The sequence below is a fragment of the Equus asinus genome, chromosome 7 (genome assembly GCF_041296235.1).
Source record: "Equus asinus isolate D_3611 breed Donkey chromosome 7, EquAss-T2T_v2, whole genome shotgun sequence".
NCBI classification, from domain to species: domain Eukaryota; kingdom Metazoa; phylum Chordata; class Mammalia; order Perissodactyla; family Equidae; genus Equus; species Equus asinus.
In genome coordinates this window covers 18,505,947-18,524,705 of record NC_091796.1, presented here as the reverse complement: position 1 = coordinate 18,524,705, position 18,759 = coordinate 18,505,947, and the positions used below count along the sequence as shown (strand labels likewise).

At 41.2% G+C, this 18,759-nt stretch overlaps 1 protein-coding gene across 24 annotated transcripts in view; it reads left to right on the top strand.

Moving 5' to 3' along the window:
* NEDD4L (NEDD4 like E3 ubiquitin protein ligase) overlaps positions 1–18,759 on the top strand; it is a 340,623-nt gene that overhangs the window by 277,938 nt on the left and 43,926 nt on the right. For 7 of the 24 annotated variants that reach the window (XM_014859035.3, XM_070512965.1, XM_070512967.1 and 4 more), the window contains 7 exons: positions 489–563; positions 2,162–2,221; positions 7,178–7,309; positions 7,812–7,931; positions 9,037–9,234; positions 14,630–14,707; positions 16,334–16,388. In XM_014859035.3, coding sequence (XP_014714521.3) covers positions 489–563; positions 2,162–2,221; positions 7,178–7,309; positions 7,812–7,931; positions 9,037–9,234; positions 14,630–14,707; positions 16,334–16,388 — 718 coding nt within the window. Of the gene's footprint in view, positions 1–488; positions 564–2,161; positions 2,222–7,177; positions 7,310–7,811; positions 7,932–9,036; positions 9,235–14,629; positions 14,708–16,333; positions 16,389–16,490; positions 16,545–18,759 lie in introns of all 24 variants that reach the window. The other 17 variants (XM_070512959.1, XM_070512969.1, XM_070512970.1 and 14 more) reach the window with 9 other exon arrangements.

Genomic DNA, 18,759 nt, shown 5'->3' with positions numbered 1-18,759 from the left:
GAGTTCCTCTGGGCATAGAATCCAACTGACTCTTTGTCAATGGTAATAATATTCAATAATGTGTAATAACCATATGTCAGTATTTCTTCCTCTCTTCACATCGCACTAGATTTACCCAGAGTTTGCATCTCAAAGCAGACTACGAGACTTCAGGCTTATTTCCGTTCTTAGAGCAGCACTGGAGTGTTTCAGTGGCGTGTTGAGTCTCCCTTCCTGTGTTGGCCGCCTCCTCTTATTTTTGCTGTTATTTCTAACTAAGGACCAATCAGAATCCCAGTCTGCTTAAAACAGTAAAGAGTGAAAATGGAAGATTTCTTGCCTCCTTAAAGGATTATTCTCTCTCTACTCTGAAAAGATGGTGTTTCATTTAATTAACTTGTAATATCAAAGGGTGGTGAATAGGTTTGAGTGATACATTTTTGGAGCCAGTGAAGCTTGTTTCTAAGAATACGTTTTCTTGATGCTTCATGTCCTTTCCTCTCCTTCAGCAAAGAGAGCCCTCCTCGAGATTGAGGTCGTGCAGTGTCACTGACGCAGTTGCGGAGCAGGCTCATCTCCCCCCGGTAACCCACGTTCATTTCCGGTCATCACTTCGCTCTTTTGGCTTTTGTGAAAAATCATCTGGGCTACTGAGGAAGAGTTTTTCCTGTGCAAATCCATTCACCGTGTAAATGAGACTTAAAATTTCCTAAAAATTAGCCCAAGGAAAGTGGACTTCCAATATAAAGAGTTATTGCCACCAAAGTCTCTGAAATGCTAAAAACTTTATCGCTTTGGTTGTCCACCCAAATTAATACCAATTCTGATGTGCTTACTTGAGTTTAACTACTTCACTAAAAGCATACGTTAATAATGCCATTTTTTTTTTTTTTAGCTTCATTTAGTCGCTAAAGCTGTGCTCTGGTGACTTGTATCTTAAGAACATATTGAATCCCTTTAAACAGGAAGAACTCTTCTGGGTTGTCAGTGTGTATTCCTTTCCATTACTGATGGTTTAAACTCTTAACCCACAAAGTCTCTGTACCTTCTCTTAAAGGCAGCTCTCCTGACTAAGGAATTAGCTATAATTTGTTCCCACTCTCACAGTTTTCATAACTAGCAACAAATATGGAAGTGTGAGAGGTGTTTAATAATATAGGACATATATAAAAATGAACCTTCAAATTGGAAGGCAGACCAGAAATGCCTTGGGAGAAGTTTGGTGTACACATTGAAAATAAGAAACTTTATGTAAATTTGTTTCCTCTTTGGAGAAGAAAATATTATGTGGTTTTTAGATGTTCAATTTGATGTTGAACCTTGACCACTTGTTTTAGTACTACAAATCTTTGATCATTTTTAGCACTAATACTTTATTACGTGTGACATGTAAGGAAAAAAAGCTATACTTACAGTTTTTGAAATCACAGAGTCTTGCCTATGATGTACATTTTTGCTCGGTTGAAAGGATATTTTATGCCTAGCCTTTTCTCTGTGTTTAGATGAATTAATGAAGTACAGTAGTCAACTGAGCAATCAAAATAATAGATTCAGTTGTGGCTTACTTCGAATGGGCTAGTTGATAAGAGGCTTGACAAGAGCGTCCTTTCTGAGATGGTTTCAGTACGGGCCTCCCCCCAAAAAACAGAACAATCAGCTGTGTGGTGGGATCCTCCTCAATCTAATGATTCTGTAATTTTGCTTGATGACTTAATGGCACTTTCTCTCCTTTTCAAAATCAGTGTCAATTTTATTTGCCAAAGAGCTCGCTTTCCTGGAAACTGATGATTCCTCCCTCTTATATTCTATGAAGCGGTCAACTCACTGATCACCAGTGGCCTCTTACTTGATTTTTTAGTTTGGCAGATATAAGAATCTGCTAATTATTTAACAGCAGGGGTGAAACCGTAGTGATTTTCAAGTTTTTTTTTTGAATAAGACATCTCACATTATTGAAGTTGTGAATTCATTGTTTACCAAAATCCCGGGTGGGAGGGTAATCACATGCCTCTTTTTCTTCTGGTGGTCAGTGGTTGCTCAGCTTTATTTGGACAGGGTGGATTTCAAGGATTCTGATTCATGTCACCTGCCTTGCTGGCTGCAACAGCAATGATCCCTGAATCAGTAAGCAGTGGGTGGCCACCCCAAGTGCATTTCACTGATGTAAATTATCATTTAACAGCCCAGTGCCCCAGCTAGGAGAGCACGTTCATCAACTGTCTCGGGTGGTGAGGAGCCAACGGTAATGAAACTCTTGATCAGACATTAATGGCAAAACCGTGAATTGGTTTAAATATTGCATATGTTTCTTATTTTAAACTGATTGTTCAAACGTACTGATGAAAACTGAGCACTTTCAGTCTCATAGTTTTATTAGGAATACTGTCAAGCTTTGGTTAAGTACATTCAATTTGACCAATTAGAATGTATTTTTGCCTTTTAGTATTTGTACTTCTGATAAGCTTTTCCTATTTGTGACAATACTTGGGTAAATTAATTTGGTTGGAAGAGAATCAGGGAAGGCCCAGGAATTGCATGCAGTTGTGCATGTGGATTCTGAGTTGTGCACAGGGCCAGCCTCGCTCGTGCGTTTCCTGTACCACATTTTAAACACTGGGTTATATTTTCTCTGTCATGAGCACGAATCAGTGACCTTGCTCTGCTACCAGGGCCTCTACTCACAGGAATGAACAAGTCTTCATAGACTTCAAGGGGAAAAAGGGGGGAACATATTTAAGAAGTTGAAAAGGTCTAGAAAAAATGGTGTTTCTCTAAGCCAAGTATATGTTATTATTCATTACTTTAAACAATTTCTAGTACTCGTGTTTGTGGGTAACTTGGGTTTGGCTGTGTATCTTAATTGCCTGTTTTTTACTTGATCCCTAAACCGGGCCAGCTTATAGGTTCTGCTTTGAGCTGCTATAGCTATTTCAAGACTATTCCTTATTGTTTCAGCTTTGTTATGTATGTTATAACTGCTTATTACTTGAGAATACCTTTAAATACATATCCAATTGCTGATTTTCTGCAGGATGTTGATAATTTAAAGGAACAATTTAGTTATAGTTAGAATTTAATGCTCAGCATTGTACACAGGAACATCAAATTGGCAATTAGCAAAAATCAGCCTAGTTTAAGATATTGAGCTGCAGCAATTCCTGTGAAAGTCGGGTGTTGGGTGGGCTAGGTTCAGCCTCCAGTAGAATTCAAAAAATTCCAAATAAACTAGCATGTTTCCTACTGTGCACTAGAAATTTCTATGGGAGAAGGGCTGTGAGGGAGGGAGGCACAGTCATTTCATGAAATAATTTTAGTAGAATTCAGTGCTATAAGTATCCTCTGTATGAGTATCCTCTGTCGTCCATTTTTGCATTTATTGGCCTTGGGACCTGCTGTTAGTATTGGAGTGTTGTGATGGCTGTGATATGAAATGACGGGATAAATGGAATTAGGGTAGTACGGGTTCTGTGGTGAGAGTGACCTGGCAGGACAAAATGATCCATCTGAGTGAGACCCCTGTGGACCTCGCCACTGCCCTTTCCTTCTTGCCAGTACTCTCCCGTCCCCTACCAATGAATTAAAGATAGAGGAGTTTGGTTTTGTTTTTTATTTTTAAAGACTGAGTAATGGTGGTTCTTAAGTGTTTTACCTCCTCTCATGCTTTCTATGTACCTGGTAATCTTTCAACCTACAATAAGCCAACTTGTTTTATGGCTGCGTTAGACATATAGGTAGGTTTGAAAGTGTCGCATGTGTTTCTTTTCCACCCTCACCACCCCTTGTCATGAGTGCCCTTTATTCTCTCTTTTCCAGTTCCGTCTCCTACCATGTTTTTCCTCCTCCTCTACACACTCTCATGCCCCTCTCCATGTCCACCCCACACTGAAGTCCACCATCTCGTCCTGGAGCAACCCTGGGACACATCGTCTCACTCCTTCCTCTGTGCTCTCACGAACACACACACACTCATAGGAAAGTGGGATCCGACATACTTATTACGTACACCTTGATCTTTTTCACTCACAGTCATTCCTCTGGGGCATGTTAATAATTATGTAATATTCAGTGATATGAATGCACCACAATTTGTATAACTTGCCCACATTGATGAACATTCAACCTCCCTCTCCCCCGCATCCTCAGATAGCTCTCTTTCCATGGTAGTGCTTTTATTTGTGTAGTATAACGAACAAGCCCCAATTCCCGCCTGCGGAGCCACAGCCCTTTGATTTACAACAGATACATACATGCTGGTGTCACTTTCCAGCTGGCTAAGCAAGAGCCCTCTCTGTCAGATAAAATGAGAGGGACGGCACAGCACAGTCCTTTGGTCTTTGCTGTATATTGCCTAAAAATATGCTGAGGTAACAGTGTGGCAGGGTTTAAGCGATTCTTGGAGAATCTGTGATAGTGCCAAACTGTTTATCATCTTTAAAAGCATATTGAGGGCACAAAGGGGGAAGTGGTGTACCCACAACATGACTAACAATAATGTACAACTGAAATCTCACAAGGTTGTAATCTATCATAATCTTAATTTAAAAAAAAAAACTTCAAAAAAAAGCATATTGAAACTTTTACAGTTTAAAGATAATTGAGTTCATTTAATGAAATAGATGGAGCCACTGTGAAGTTAAATGGCTATTTGGCATTGTGAAATGCAGTAGCATATTCAGATGAAAAGCTGTGAAATGTTAAGTTGACTAGCAGTTTTTAGCTTATCTTTTGATTAATTAACTTGTTTGAGGGTAGTCTTCAACGCACATGTGCACGAACACACACACACATGCACACACAGTAGAAGTCTGCGTTTGGCTCCAGAGCTGGGCCACTTCTGTGGTCTGTCTCTGGAAGCCTGGTGCTGCCTCCTCCCCAGCCGTGCGTGGTGGGAGGCAGTGTTTTGAGTCACGAATGCATCATCAGCACAGGTTGTTCTCCACGGTCATTTGGAAAGAAATCTATGAAGAAACATTTTAATAACACCATCTCACATAAATGCAACTAGATTATAGGTTGCCAACTCAATTCTTAATAGAAGGTAGAATGAACATTTTAATCAAATTCAGTGTTCTCTACCACACTCCTAGTTTTCCATAAACTGATCAGTCCTATTAATGTGGATCTATGAAGGTAACCTGGTTGCTGGAAGCCATGCAGATTTCGAATTCAATTCTGAGATTATCCATGACATTTCTAAGTTATTCTAGTTTATCAGTCTTCTCATAAATATCCTTTCCAAACATGCTCTAACTGTAAAACTATTCTTAAGGTTTCTAGAACGGAGTTTTCTGAGGGCAAATCTAATTACCTCTCCCAGAAAACTCAACAGGGAGGAGAAGCAGCAGCAAATTCCATTTAGCCAAAACATCAATGGTCATCATATAAACAACAGTAAGTCAAAGCTTGATAGCACATACTTTGCCAAAAACAGGGCTTGACCAGTAATTTAGGTTACAACTTGGGTTCTAACTTAGTTCAGCAGAGTCCATTTTTCTAGGGCCCGGGTGAAAAGTAGCCTGGAAATAGCTCCTTTGTGTTGGTGCCGCAGCTCGAGACCGAGGAAGGAAGGAGCTTCCAGCTGTACACAGGTTCATCTGTCTTTGATGCTCGCTGAAAAATCAAGTCTGCATCTTGGTGTTTCTTCCGCTCTTGTTGTACCCCCACACCTAAATCCAGGACACGATACAATCAGAGTCTTAGAATTACCAATATGGGACCTTTGGGACTTTATCTGGAAAAATATCAAGGAAATAGTTGCTGCAGTTTTCACAGAAAGGTTCTTTTACACATAATCTTGCCTGGTAACCATGTTTTAGAAATAACCATTGAGGCAGTTCCTGCATGACCTCAATTAGTTTTCTTCTGGAATGTGCTGTTGAGCTCATGAAGTAGAATATTGAGCCTTGTCAACTGAAGTCCCCCAAATTTTACGTGGCAGCATCCTTGGTCATGCTTTCCAAATCAGGGTTCTACAGGGAACTGGCGGACCCTCCACCTGTGACACTCTTTGCCAAGGCACGTTGTTGGTAGTGACCAAGAAAGATGGCATGAGCCCAGGGAAGTTTGGCTGAGACATTTACATCCTCAGCCTAATAACGAGACAACTATACCTGGTCAAACATCTGGAGGTTCAGAAGATCCTAATTAGGGAAGACGGGTATCCAAAAAGAAGTGCTTCCTTTTGTAACCTCATGTAAGAGATTGTTCCTGATGTTTGGCTTCTTGTTTCGGAGTCCCCCACTCTTAGAGTAGCACCCTTTTCCCAGTTACAAGTCTTACATGCAGCATCCGTACCTCCAGAACTTCGGAGGATAGCACTGACCTCAAACGTCCATCTCCTGCCTGCATGAGTCATTGAAACATCCTTGCTACTCCACCCAGACTGCTGCTTACAAGCAGAAGTGTCTCAGGAGTCCTTTTGTGCTCTGATTTGGACCAGCCAAGTATAGTCACTCTATACTGGACGTGTCTCCAAACCCAGAAACTGCCTGTGCTTCATTCATCCTTTAAAGAGACAAAGTTCCTATGTGTGGACGGGGTAAATACAGCCTCAGTTATCGGGGTCTTTGGGAATTCTGACCTCAGATTGCCAGGCGACTTCCTGAGCTGGGGCAGTTGAGATGTCCTGGTCTGTCCTCTTGATTATGTGCTACTGGTATGAATGCAGGTCTTCTAGAGAAAAGACTGGGGTTTTTTCCCCCCTGAAAGCTGTAATGCACAGGCCATAAGCTGATAAAGAATTTAAGAATAAGCTAGAAGAGCATCCCTGTGGCAGCCATATTGAGGGAAAAAATATTCAGAGCCTTCCTCTTATAGATGGTAACATTTGACAGTTTGAAATAACTTTTTCTATGTGGTTTGATAGTAAAACTTAGTATCTATTTTAGTTACTAAATTTTACCTATTTTTCTCTTTCCTTACGATCACGTTAGCCAAAACCCTTTGTGTTTAAGCCTTCAGGGCTTTAGAACTGACTTCTGTAAGACTTTGGACCCCATAGCTGTGCAGGGTTTATTTCATAGTAGATTTGAAGCTATTGGAAATCTGTTGCTGTTTTCCAGACACTAATGTTTTTGGTACAAATAAAATTAACTAACTTTGTCTAGAACAAATAATTCTCTGGGTGTACATTACTTTATTAAACTGATCAGTAAACAAATGCAAGATATTAAATAATGATGATTTCTTACGCAAACAGCCGTCAGTGGCCTATGTACATACCACGCCGGGCCTACCTTCAGGCTGGGAAGAAAGAAAAGATGCTAAGGGACGTACATACTATGTCAATCATAACAATCGAACCACAACTTGGACTCGACCTATCATGCAGGTACGCAGATCGCCATACAGCTTAAAATCACAGGCACTAGAAGCTGAAATGCACATGAGCCTCGTTTTCTGATGTTTACATATTGTTCTGAAGAACTCATGTTAAAGAAAGTTTTTCTCACAAAGAAAATGCGTTACTTTAGGTATTATATTTGCCTAAGGAAGAATTTGATCCCCAAATCAGTCTATCCCTAGGTACATTTTTAAAATGTGACATGAAAGATATTTCCGAATTAAGAGCCTGTTACAGTAGCTTGTCTGCCAACCCCCTCTTTTTTCTGAGGCTGGTTTTTATGCCAGGCTAGTGCTTCATTTTTATTTCCTTTGAATGCGTTTCCCCATCCTTGCCCCCATTATTATGTTTAATCATTTCCTCCATGCTTTAAATAGGCCAGACCTCTTATTATTGCTGGCTGTGTTGTTGTTTGGGTCCACACTCCTAATCACACACACACACAAGGAGATCCTCATATGAAGCTAACTTGTTTTTGCCTCCAAAATAGCTTGCAGAAGATGGTGCATCTGGATCCGCCACAAACAGTAACAACCATCTAATCGAGCCTCAGATCCGCCGGCCTCGTAGCCTCAGTTCGCCAACTGTAACTTTATCTGCCCCTCTGGAGGTGAGAAGGCTACCTCATCTAACTGGGGTCACATCTATCCTGTGACTTCTCATTCTCTCTTCTCTCTTAACTTGGACTTCAGTCTTGCCGCCACCTTGCTCTCTCTGATCAGTCGTGTGTTCGTGGTGAAGGGTGTTCTTGTGCAGACTTACTGCGTGCTTCTCTGTTCCGCCCAGTTCACATCCCTGGACTCTCTCACCTGATTCTCATTCTCATTTGGCTGAGGCCATGGTGACTTGTGCTGGACATGGGCATCTCTTTTCAGAACTTTCTCCATTCTTGTTGTGTTTTGCTCCTTATTGCCTGCTACCTCATTAGGCTTGCATAATAACTCCTTCAAATACCAATGCTTATATTGAGTTTTAAAACATAGCTGTTGCTTTGATCATTTTTTTCCTTTTGACTGTAGGGTCTTTCATTGTATGAGCATACGTGTTTCTGATGCGTATCTGCATCTCTAAATCATTGCTGGGCATTTGCTTGTGCTCTCTCGTGTGTGTGTGGCTTTAGTGCCATCCCTTAACGTTATAAATGTCAGAGAGTTAGAGAAGCCAGAGAGTAAATGTCTGAAGTTCTAAATGTGACTGTGTCTTAGAGATAGCTGTGGGTTTCCCCATGCCCTGGGTTTCAGATGCTAGAAGTGGGAATGGATAGTATCTCTTCCTGGCTGTGATATAAATGTCATGGGTAACAGCTATGCAATTCCAGGTGCTTGTCTCCGTTGATAAGGTATTTCTTTGTGTGCTCTAAAAATTGCCAATCTATTCTTCATTAGACTGTGAGCTCATTCAGAGCAGGGGCATGTATTTCTCCACCCTCTGTAAAATCTCCATCCATGATGCTCACGATAAAAGAATATTTTTGGTATGTACTGAGTAGCTATCAAAGGATGGTGATTATAAGTACTTAATGTTGTTTCCTTAACCAACAGAAAAACTTTAAAACTAGATTGATTTAGAAGTAAAAGAATGACAGAAACAGGTGTTTTAGGCACTTCCCCCTTGTCCCTCTCCAAAGGAGGAGCATTGCCTGATAACCCAGGTACATTTTGACACATCTGGTATAGCACATGGTAAGAGTTCTAATGCTCATTATTATTCCTTAGGGTGCCAAGGACTCACCCATCCGTCGGGCTGTGAAAGACACCCTTTCCAATCCACAGTCCCCACAGCCATCACCTTACAACTCCCCCAAACCACAACACAAAGTCACTCAGAGCTTCCTGCCACCCGGCTGGGAAATGAGGATAGCGCCAAACGGCCGGCCCTTCTTCATTGACCATAATACAAAGACTACAACATGGGTAAGGTTGCTGCTTTTATTTGGCTCCGTTTTCATCATGAGGTCTGGCATTAATTCCTTATTTCCTTCCTCAGTATTCATTGTTCTTGTAGAGAAATTTCTGACGCGGACATGTGTCCCCAGAGGGTCTCCTCAGCCCACATCTAGACTCTGCATGTATGGGCTGGTGGCACTGGGTGACTTATAGGTACAGGCTTATGGCCATCTGGTATTGGCGCCGAGGGGATGCGTTTTCTTCATAGCACTCCTGGCAAGCTCTGGTTTTGACAATTTACTGTATTTGGAAAAAAGGTGGTTCTCCATGTTGCTAGGATTTCATGTTACTGCTTCACATCTCATGGTGCTGTCATTTTATTAGGAATTTTCATCTTTTTTTTAGAAGAATTTTTTTCAGTTTCTTTTTGCGTTTTTATTGACATTACCCCTTTTTATTTGATTTGTCCTTTTAGTTTTTAGTATTCTCATCAGATTAGCATTTTACACACTTCTCTGCTACATTTCATATCTTTAATTGTGGGTTAGGAGATATACTGAAAGACTTTAGTTGTAAATTTGATAGCTCTTTTTTGTGAACATTTTGTCAAAATTGGTTTTTCTTATCATGCCACTCCTCTGTGTGCCCGTGAATCATACATGAAAAGGAACCTGTGCATTGCGTTAACTTGGGCGAGATGAGGTTAGTCAGAGGTGCATATGCGTATCTTTATGTTCCTCTGTTGGTTCTTCATTTCTTGAGCTGAATCAGCGGTGGCTTATATGACATAGTGTATAGTTCTTTTAAAAGTCAGTGGTATTTTTCTACTCTGTGATCTCTAGACCTATGATTAAACTGAAATTGGTTCTCTTGTTTCTATTTCGGATACTGCAGAAGGTCTTTCTTCCTGTCCCTTATATCCCCCATCCAATTGTCTGGGTACAGAGTTTCACTCAGTCCTTTCAGCAGCTGTGCTGCTTGCTTAGCACTGATACTCTGTGAAAGCTCATTGAGTTTTGGCGATTGTCATTGGTCCTAGCTCTTTGGTTTGGACCAGCAGTGAACACATGCTTTAAATTCCCATTTCTAGTGAAGACACCAAGTGTGTCCAGTTGATAGAACAGCAGTATTGTGTTAAGGAGGAGGCTTGGACCAAAGTGACCAAGACTGTCATTTATGCTTTGCCCATGGTGTCATGTCAATTCAGTCTCTTAAGAATTGGACTAGGTGGCCTAGAGGGCTCTCTCTCCAAACACCTGTGGATCATGGTGCAACATGTTTCCACAAGGACATTCTCTGCAGGACTGTGCCTTTTATTGTAGGACATTTAACATCCTTAGCTCCTGCCACTGAATGCTAATAGGCACCATTCCTCCCCCCACCCCCATCACAGTGATAACCAGAAATGCCCCCCACATTTCCAAACACCTTAGTGAGGGACATTCTACAAGTTATTCCTGTGTTGAAGTAAAGGAATAGCCTGCTAAGAGAATTTATCACTTAGATCCAGTGACACACATTTGGTAAACTCTTAACCTCTTCTGAGGTCTTTGTTTGACTTACCTTTTAGTCTGAAGATAATATTATAGGTTTGTGGGCAAGTTGAGAGTAAGAGATAGACAGCTCTTTGGAAAATGGAGTAATAGAGATTGGTTTTTAGGTCCTTTTTCCGCCTTGACATAGAACCTGTGGCTGCCTTGCTAGTGTCCGCATTTCTACTTATTACAGCATTGCTGTGATTTCAGATCTTCAGCCAGAAATGGGAGCTCCAGAAATAGGGGGTAAATATTATAAAAGTAGATGGATTAGTGTATGGAGCCACTGTGGCTTGCCAACATAAGCTATGATTTTAGTAATTTGAACTAGCTTAGTAATCAAATCCCCTAACCTTTTCGCAGCCTTTCACGCCACAACTGCAGTGTAATTGCAGCTGGGCAAATTTTATTTTAAATAGCACCAGCTTTATTTATTGCCTGCATCATTGCTGAATGAAACGCAGTTTGAATTTCCAGTTGTCCCTTTCTACAGATACTTATTCTTGACTCATTTACTAGTTTAAAATTTTAATTTGTTAAAACAACATTTTGTTGCTGCTGCTGCTGTCGAAAATCCTTAAGGTAACAACTGGAAATTCCACAAGTTACTACCCTTCTTCACTAAACTCAGATGTGCTGACACAGCTGCGTTCTCCCTGCCAAACAGAGGCCTCCGCAGAATCCTCCCCCTGGAAGGCACCCTCCAAATTGCCTGTTTGTTTTGACAAAAGATGGAGGGGCGGAGGGAACTATAAAGATAATTTTCACCTTAAAATCTGTTTTGCGTTGGTTTGGGGTTTGCTTTGTTTGTTTTTTAACAGAGGGAGAGAACAGCGTAGCTATTCTTAGGTTTGAGCAGTATAATAGAAAAAGGAAGAAAAACTGGTAGGACAGGTTAAGCATAATGAAAATAGTCTTCTTTTCCCCATCACCCTATATACTCTTGATTCCTGCACTAACTAGGAGCATGAAAAGATTCAGGCCAGCATTTCCCATGTATACATTAACAGAGGAAAATTCTCTTTGAAGTCTATTTATAAAACACAGCCTTTCACACACACAAAGAATGGAGGCAGTATGCCAGCAGTCTATCTGGAATTAAGTCTGACCACATCCAGTGAGTGTCACGTTGTTCCCACCTGGGTCAGGCAGGCCATGGATGCGTGCTGGAGGCCACCAGGTGACTGAGGAGAGATTACAAGAGGCCTTCAGCTTGCCCGTTCCTTCTGCTAAGCCAGCAGCTCAAAGCATGTGTGTAAAGAGTATATTCATGTCTTTTATAGAACAAAGCATGGGCTTATTTTTGTAGCAAGAAGGATTATACCTTAATTAAGTTTCAGGTTTGTTTTCTACTCAGGTCCAAACTAATAAAACTCAGTGCAGCCCAGGCACAGCTGTTGATGTCTTCCAGGATGGGAAAAGCACAGCTGTTTTTTTAACAAGCCAGCGTTCCCATATTTTCTATATTTTTAAATGATTCTGCTAGGAAGCCTTTTTTTATTTATGATGTTGATCTTTGCCTTCTGTTTAAAAACCGTGTCAACTGTATTGAGGGGGAGCAATTGTGAAATACTGAAATAATTGTGAAATAGTGAAAAAGAATGCTCTTACTATGCTGAGAATAGGGAGAAACAACCAGCTGTGTTTTGCATATTTTATTCATTTATATTCATATCATTTGAGACTTCATGGTATTCCAACTTCCTGTCAGCCCTAAAGTTATCATAACTCATGCTGGGCTGTGGCTGCCCTCTGTCTGCTCCATCAGCTTGGGGGGGCCTGCCTCCTCAGTTGTTCAGGGGATCCAGTGGGAGGGTGGGTTCAGAAGTGCCCACTAGACTTAGCCCTCAGAGCTTGATTCATGGCAGCTGCTACCATTATTTTGATTTTTATTTGTATAATAAAGTAATATGACCCGTAAGGGCCTCCAGCCTTCACATTCTATGAATTCTGGGTTTCCATGCAAGGCCATTTTAGCAGACCTGTGAAACTGAGTTTACTTTATACTTCATGCCCCCCACCCGCAACCCCCACCCCCTTGGCACTTTTCTTTAATTTCAGCTGCATTTTTTTTTTTTTTAATCACCAGCTTTTTACCAAGAGAGCTGCTTATCTTTTCACAGTGGCCTGTGTGTGTGATTCCAAGGCATGGCTACCCTCGCCTGGAGCGTCTGGAAGCCCCTGTCCTCTTCCGTGTCACAGCAGTCTTGGGCTTTCTCTAATCCTAGCGTGGCCAGTGGCTGTGGGGGCCCAGGGACCCCCTTGGCTGTGGCATTACCTGGTCCAGCTCAGAGTTGGCATTGGGAGGGTAGCTTTTGTGGAGTTTGGTGTTCTAAATTGTACCTCTGTCCAGAATTAACCTGTCACAGATGTTTACCAGATTATCAGCTTCTGGGACCTTCCAAATCTGAAATCTACTTAGTATATCTGTGTTCACTATATGTGTTCCACTATAATACAGAATACTAGACTGATTTTATGCTTCTGATTACCCTTTAAAAAATGTATTAGTGAGGTTCAAGGTCAATACCCATCATAAACTGCTAGTGTGATTTATTTCTTCAATTAAAAGTTTGCTATAGTTAACAGAAAGCAAAGGTTGAGTTAATTTTTTGATTTTTTTTTTTTATTCTTCCCAGTTCCAAAAATCTGTCACTTTGTTACAATCCAGTAATACTAAGTTTATACTGTTGACTTGGGAAATTTTTTTCTAGCAGCTCTATTGAGATAAAATTCACGTCATACAGTTTAGTCATTTAAAATATACAATTGAATAATTTTTATACTGTTGAACAAAGATGTGCAACCATCACATTAATCAACTTTAGAACATTTTCATCACCCCCAAAGGAAACCCCATACCCAAAACTCACAAAGTGAATTTTTATTATTTTCCAAGGTTTGTACCAATTTTACAGCAACAAAGGTTTTAATATAATTGGAATAAAGAGTGGGGGTTTTTAAGGTTAATTCTAAAGGGTTTTTTTTTTTAGAGTTTTTTCCTAATCCTAGGCTTATTTAGCTGACAGTGTGTTACTGTGAGTTTTATCATTTGCTTCCTAATCATCAGAGTTTAAAATATGAATTTTATAAGTTGCATTTTAATTGGGTCTATATGAGAGAAAGGCAGCTCCCAGACTCTGGGTCAGAACCTATGGGCAAGTTCTCGTTCACTCTGAAACTCAGCTTCCTCATCCAAAGAAGCAGAAATCATGTGCCCAGCCTCCTAACAGGGGACTTGCAAGATCGTAAGTCTAACTGTTCTTTGTAAATTATAAAGCATGACCCAAGATGTCAGAGTACATATTTCTCTTTTGTCGGTTCTCTCTGGTATCTTATGAACCATATCCCTTAAGAGAAATCTTTTACAGACTTTTAAGTATTAAGACATAAATGAGAATCTAATCTGCACAACTTGGTCAAGAACCTCAGTAAGAAAAGTTCCATAGTAGGGATATGACTTTATATGATAAAGCTGGCTGACTGTGGGGCAGGACGTGACTTGACAGTCAGACCGGATTTAGATTCTCTGCTCTAGGTCAAGAAAGAGTGGACGGGAGCAGCAGGAAGCTCCAGTGCTGAGGGCAGGGCTCACTGCCCTCACCCAGAACTCAGGATCCAGAGGGAGGTTTACAGACCGCTGTCCACGCTCCCTCTCCGTGGAGCAGAGCCTGGTCTTCGCCGGCACCCTCCATTCTGGTTTCCATAGTAACATCACTGCTGGGTCCCTCTTCCTCTTCACCTGCTCAGAGTCTTAGGGAAATGGTTAATCTTTTACTTAAATGTTCTTATTCTCCTGCAACACACAATTCCAGAAGGGGAGGAGCCAGTAACTGCACACAGAGAGTCACTTTTAGCATCTTTTGCCTTTTACATTTTTCTTACAGGAAGATCCACGCCTGAAATTTCCAGTACACATGCGATCAAAGGCATCTTTAAACCCCAGTGACCTTGGCCCTCTTCCTGTGAGTACACTGGAGACATATGGACAATCTGAAAATGTTTATTCATTCATCTGCCCCATGTTGATGGAGAAGCCCTGTGGGCCTTCTCTTTCGTTAGGCTTTTTGGGTCCCATTGGTCTGCAATTTCTTAATAGAATTGGGTGTATGACTGAATTCTGGTAGTACATACAGTTCATACAACACCTAGTACTTGTGCAAGAGCTTTCTGAATTGCTAGCTGCTAGTGGAAGGCAGACCTTGTAACTAGGGTGTAGGAGGCATTCTCAACCTGTGACAGTTTAAGCAGCATATATTTATTCTGTAACTCGGCAACCACACAGTTCCATCCATATAGCTCATTTGGTCATTGGAGCAAAAATATTAAAAATAGTGGGAGAAAAAGGAATAAATAATCACAGAAGGTTCCTGTAAGTCACTTAGTCTACAGATATTTTAAGTTTTCCTCCCTCGTTGACGACCACTTATAAATCTAACTTTTTATCAGTTTGTTCTCTTTTGGGGCCTGAGTGGGAGTTGAGCTGTTTACTCCAAATGGGATTTTGAATGAAACTTTCACCTTGCATCCTCCTCGACCCACCCCCCAATTAAAAAGCCTTACAGGAGCAGGCATGTGGGGGGGCTCTAAGACTATTTTAGAATGGAAGGGTGCTGGGGGGTTTATGGTTTTTGTGCAAGTGTAAGAACCTTTCTGTTGCCTGGCATATGGTATATTTTGGCTAAATTTGAAGCTAGAAAGGTTAGGGTCCAGTCTTCATTCATCAGGTTATGCAAATATCCCTCACTCTCCAAATCTGTTTGGTTCCTGGGTTTAGATGGAAAGAGCCCAGAGAGTGTCTGGAGATTGAGTTTAGAAAGTGAAAGTGTGTGTGTTTTCTAGATCTATTGGATTCCTGAATTTCAGGTAGTAAGTAGGCACAGTACAGATAATGAGGGAATACCAGCCTTATCTTGGAAACATTATCCAGATCTCTTAGTTCCTGGCTCTGATAGTGAGAGGTCATAACAGAGAATATCAGTATTAGATTGTTCAACTACCTGATGGCGTGCGTAAAGCACCTATCTCTTAACTTTCTTTTTTGCTGAGGAAGATTAGCCATGAGCTGACATGTGTGCCAATCCTCCTCCGCTTTATATGTGGGTCACCATGACAGCATGGCTCACAGCAGTGTAGGTCCGTGCCTGGGATCCGAACCTGTGAACCCTGGCCACTGAAGCAGAACATGCTGAACTTAACCACTACACCACAGGGGCGGCCCCTCCTAACATTTTTATATTAACCTTCCTCCCCGCTTTAGTACTCAGTAAATATTTATTTAATTAAATGAGCTAGTCAACCCCAGACTCAGCTGTTCCACGGATGCTGAAGTTTCCCTTTGAAGTTTTTGAAATAGCAGCCCGTTTCCTGTTCCTCAGACAGTGAAAGCATCTGAGACTGTTGAACCTGTGATCAAGTGTGTTGCTAGATGTTGGCAAGAGTTAACTTGAAATGTTTGTAGTTTCTTCTTAATGTAAAAATGTAGCCTAGGAGAGAAGAGTCAGAAGGTGTCCTAGAGTTTAATTTTGCCTTTGATTTTGGAACTGCCAGCTAATGTTTGTATTCTCTCTCTCTTTTCCCTCTGATACTAGCCTGGTTGGGAAGAAAGAATTCACTTGGATGGCCGAACGTTTTACATTGATCATAGTAAGTAGGCACTGTTGTGGACACACTGGTGCTGCAGGTAAAGGGAGGGGAGGGGAATTCAAATATTAGAGTGAAAGCTTTGTCGTTTTACTCTTCATCTAGGCAGCCAGGTGTTATGTGGAGAGAATGATACCAGAGAATCAGTGCCCTCATACGGTACTGTGCACTCACCCCAAATCTGCTTTAAGTAGCCCATTGAGCTTTCACCCAGTTCCATCTTGTGACCTATTAACTTATTTTTTTAATTACAAAAATCTTTTTTGGTTGATGACCCCTTGACTTTTGCGCTTTTAATAAATACACTCTGGTAATAGAAAATAAGATTAGAAATGATGACTGAGTCAAAAATCAATGTGCGAGTAGTGCGTGAAGCGGCATGTCAGTTTGGTAAACACGGCCTTCCAAGGTCTCGTGGCAGATGCCCGTTCTGACTTATTTTCTATTCATAGCATGTCTCCTTGCACCCAACACACTAATATATATGTAGCTCTTTTCTTGAAACTGTAGTATATTTGCTCCAGCACCTATGAGTAAATGTGTGGTTTCTCATTTCAACTAAAAGTTAAACTAATAAAGGTTTGCTTTTAGCCAGTGGTTTTTTTTTTTTTTTGGTTTTTTTGAGATGATGTGTTCTCCATGGGATCATATTGGTGTATCCCTTAAAACTTCTAAAAATGTATATTAAAAAGAAATCGTCAAATAGAGTTAAAGGTCAGCTCATGCGTGCAGCTTGGGTAGTATTTTGATCTTTGTTTTCATTTGGTTCCTGAACAGTAAGTCTACAACCAGGTTCCCCAGCCTCACATTGTTTTAACTAATCGAAAGTGCACTCAGGAGCCAGTTGCCGGGAAGGTTGGCTACGAGGAATCCTCATTCGGAGAGGGCTTGTCACTCTGTATTATGGACCCACCTTCGCTCTTGGTCGTGGGAGCTTGAGGGCTCGTTCAAAAGTAAATTGAGCAGGAAGCCCAGCAGTTCAGAATTAAACCACAAGTAGAAGTCTTAGTAGGGGTGAGCTACCCTTTGGTTTAAATTAGATAGTTCAGGGTACGTAGGCCTAGTTTTTGTCTTTGACTAGCAAAAATACTGATTTACCTGCTTTCCAGAATTTTACAGGGAGCCTAAAATTGCTGCCATAAATGCTTTAAAATATGTGTATACCCCCACTTTTTTCCTTAATATACTATTTATTTATAATTTTACTCTTAGCATCGTTTGTTAAAATAGGAGGGGGTCGCACCCCTTTTCCCCATTAAAAACAAAAAAGTTTCTTTTGCAGTTTTCTTATACATTACAATTTCCGTTTTCAAAGATAAGATATGAATAATAATCATTTTGTTAAAACAAGGTCTTAACCAGTAATGCAGCCTTGGTCTGCTACACACAGAGAACGTTTCCCTGTTTCACACAACATTGTAGCCCTGTTCTGGCCGGTGATCTAATGTTTGGGTCAACCTGAAGAGACCTTTGTGAATGTTCTTAATGTGCTACAAAGACCCCAAAACAAGAAAAACACTATTGCAAAGGGCCATCCTAGTGTACGTTAAAAATAATAAAAATCATAGACTGGTTTTCCAGTGGTGTGCACAGATGTAGTAAAATACATAGCGGATGCTTGAAGTCGATTCACGGCGGGTCAGTGGTGAAGGGGTTAGGAAGTTGATGTCCTCGGTCAGAAAGTGGGGAGAACTTGTGGTGAGAAGCATCGGTGGTGCGTCCCGCCTCGGGCGTGCACAGCTCCTGTTTGCTGGGCGGCGGGAGAGGGTAGTTACTTGCTAAATGCCTGGGCACTTCCTTGTTCCTCATCAGTCCACTGTCCCTCCAAGCACTCCTGTCAGCCGTTGCCCATTCCTCTGGCCAGGACAGCACGTGGGAGGCTCCTGTTCGCTCCTGGGAATCAGATGATATGGTGTAGACCACGTGCAGAGCCTGGTGGACCTGAGCTCTAACATGTGCTGTTTGTGATCATTTATGTGGAGATTAATAATTGCCTTTGCTTAACCATCCTGAAAGGTTCTCTTAACCAAATAGAGTGTACATTAGATGACCAAAACCTATGTAAGGAAAAGATCCGTTCAGGAGAACCTCATTAGCTGTCAGTGCAACATTTCTGCCGTTTCTCCCTAATTTGTCAAGATTTACTCAATGGAAGGTGATAAAGGCACACATATCAATGAAGCAGAGTTCAATTCATATGCCTTTTCACCAAAATCCAGTCTGTGAAAAGAACCAAACACCTCTAAGAGGCTTTACCGGGCTGACAGGTGCACTCCAAAACGGCTTTAATTATCTGATAACACTTAAGAATTTCCTTACCTTCCGAACAAGCCTCTCCTTCTAAAGAGTTTTCCCACATCTGATGTTCTAGCAA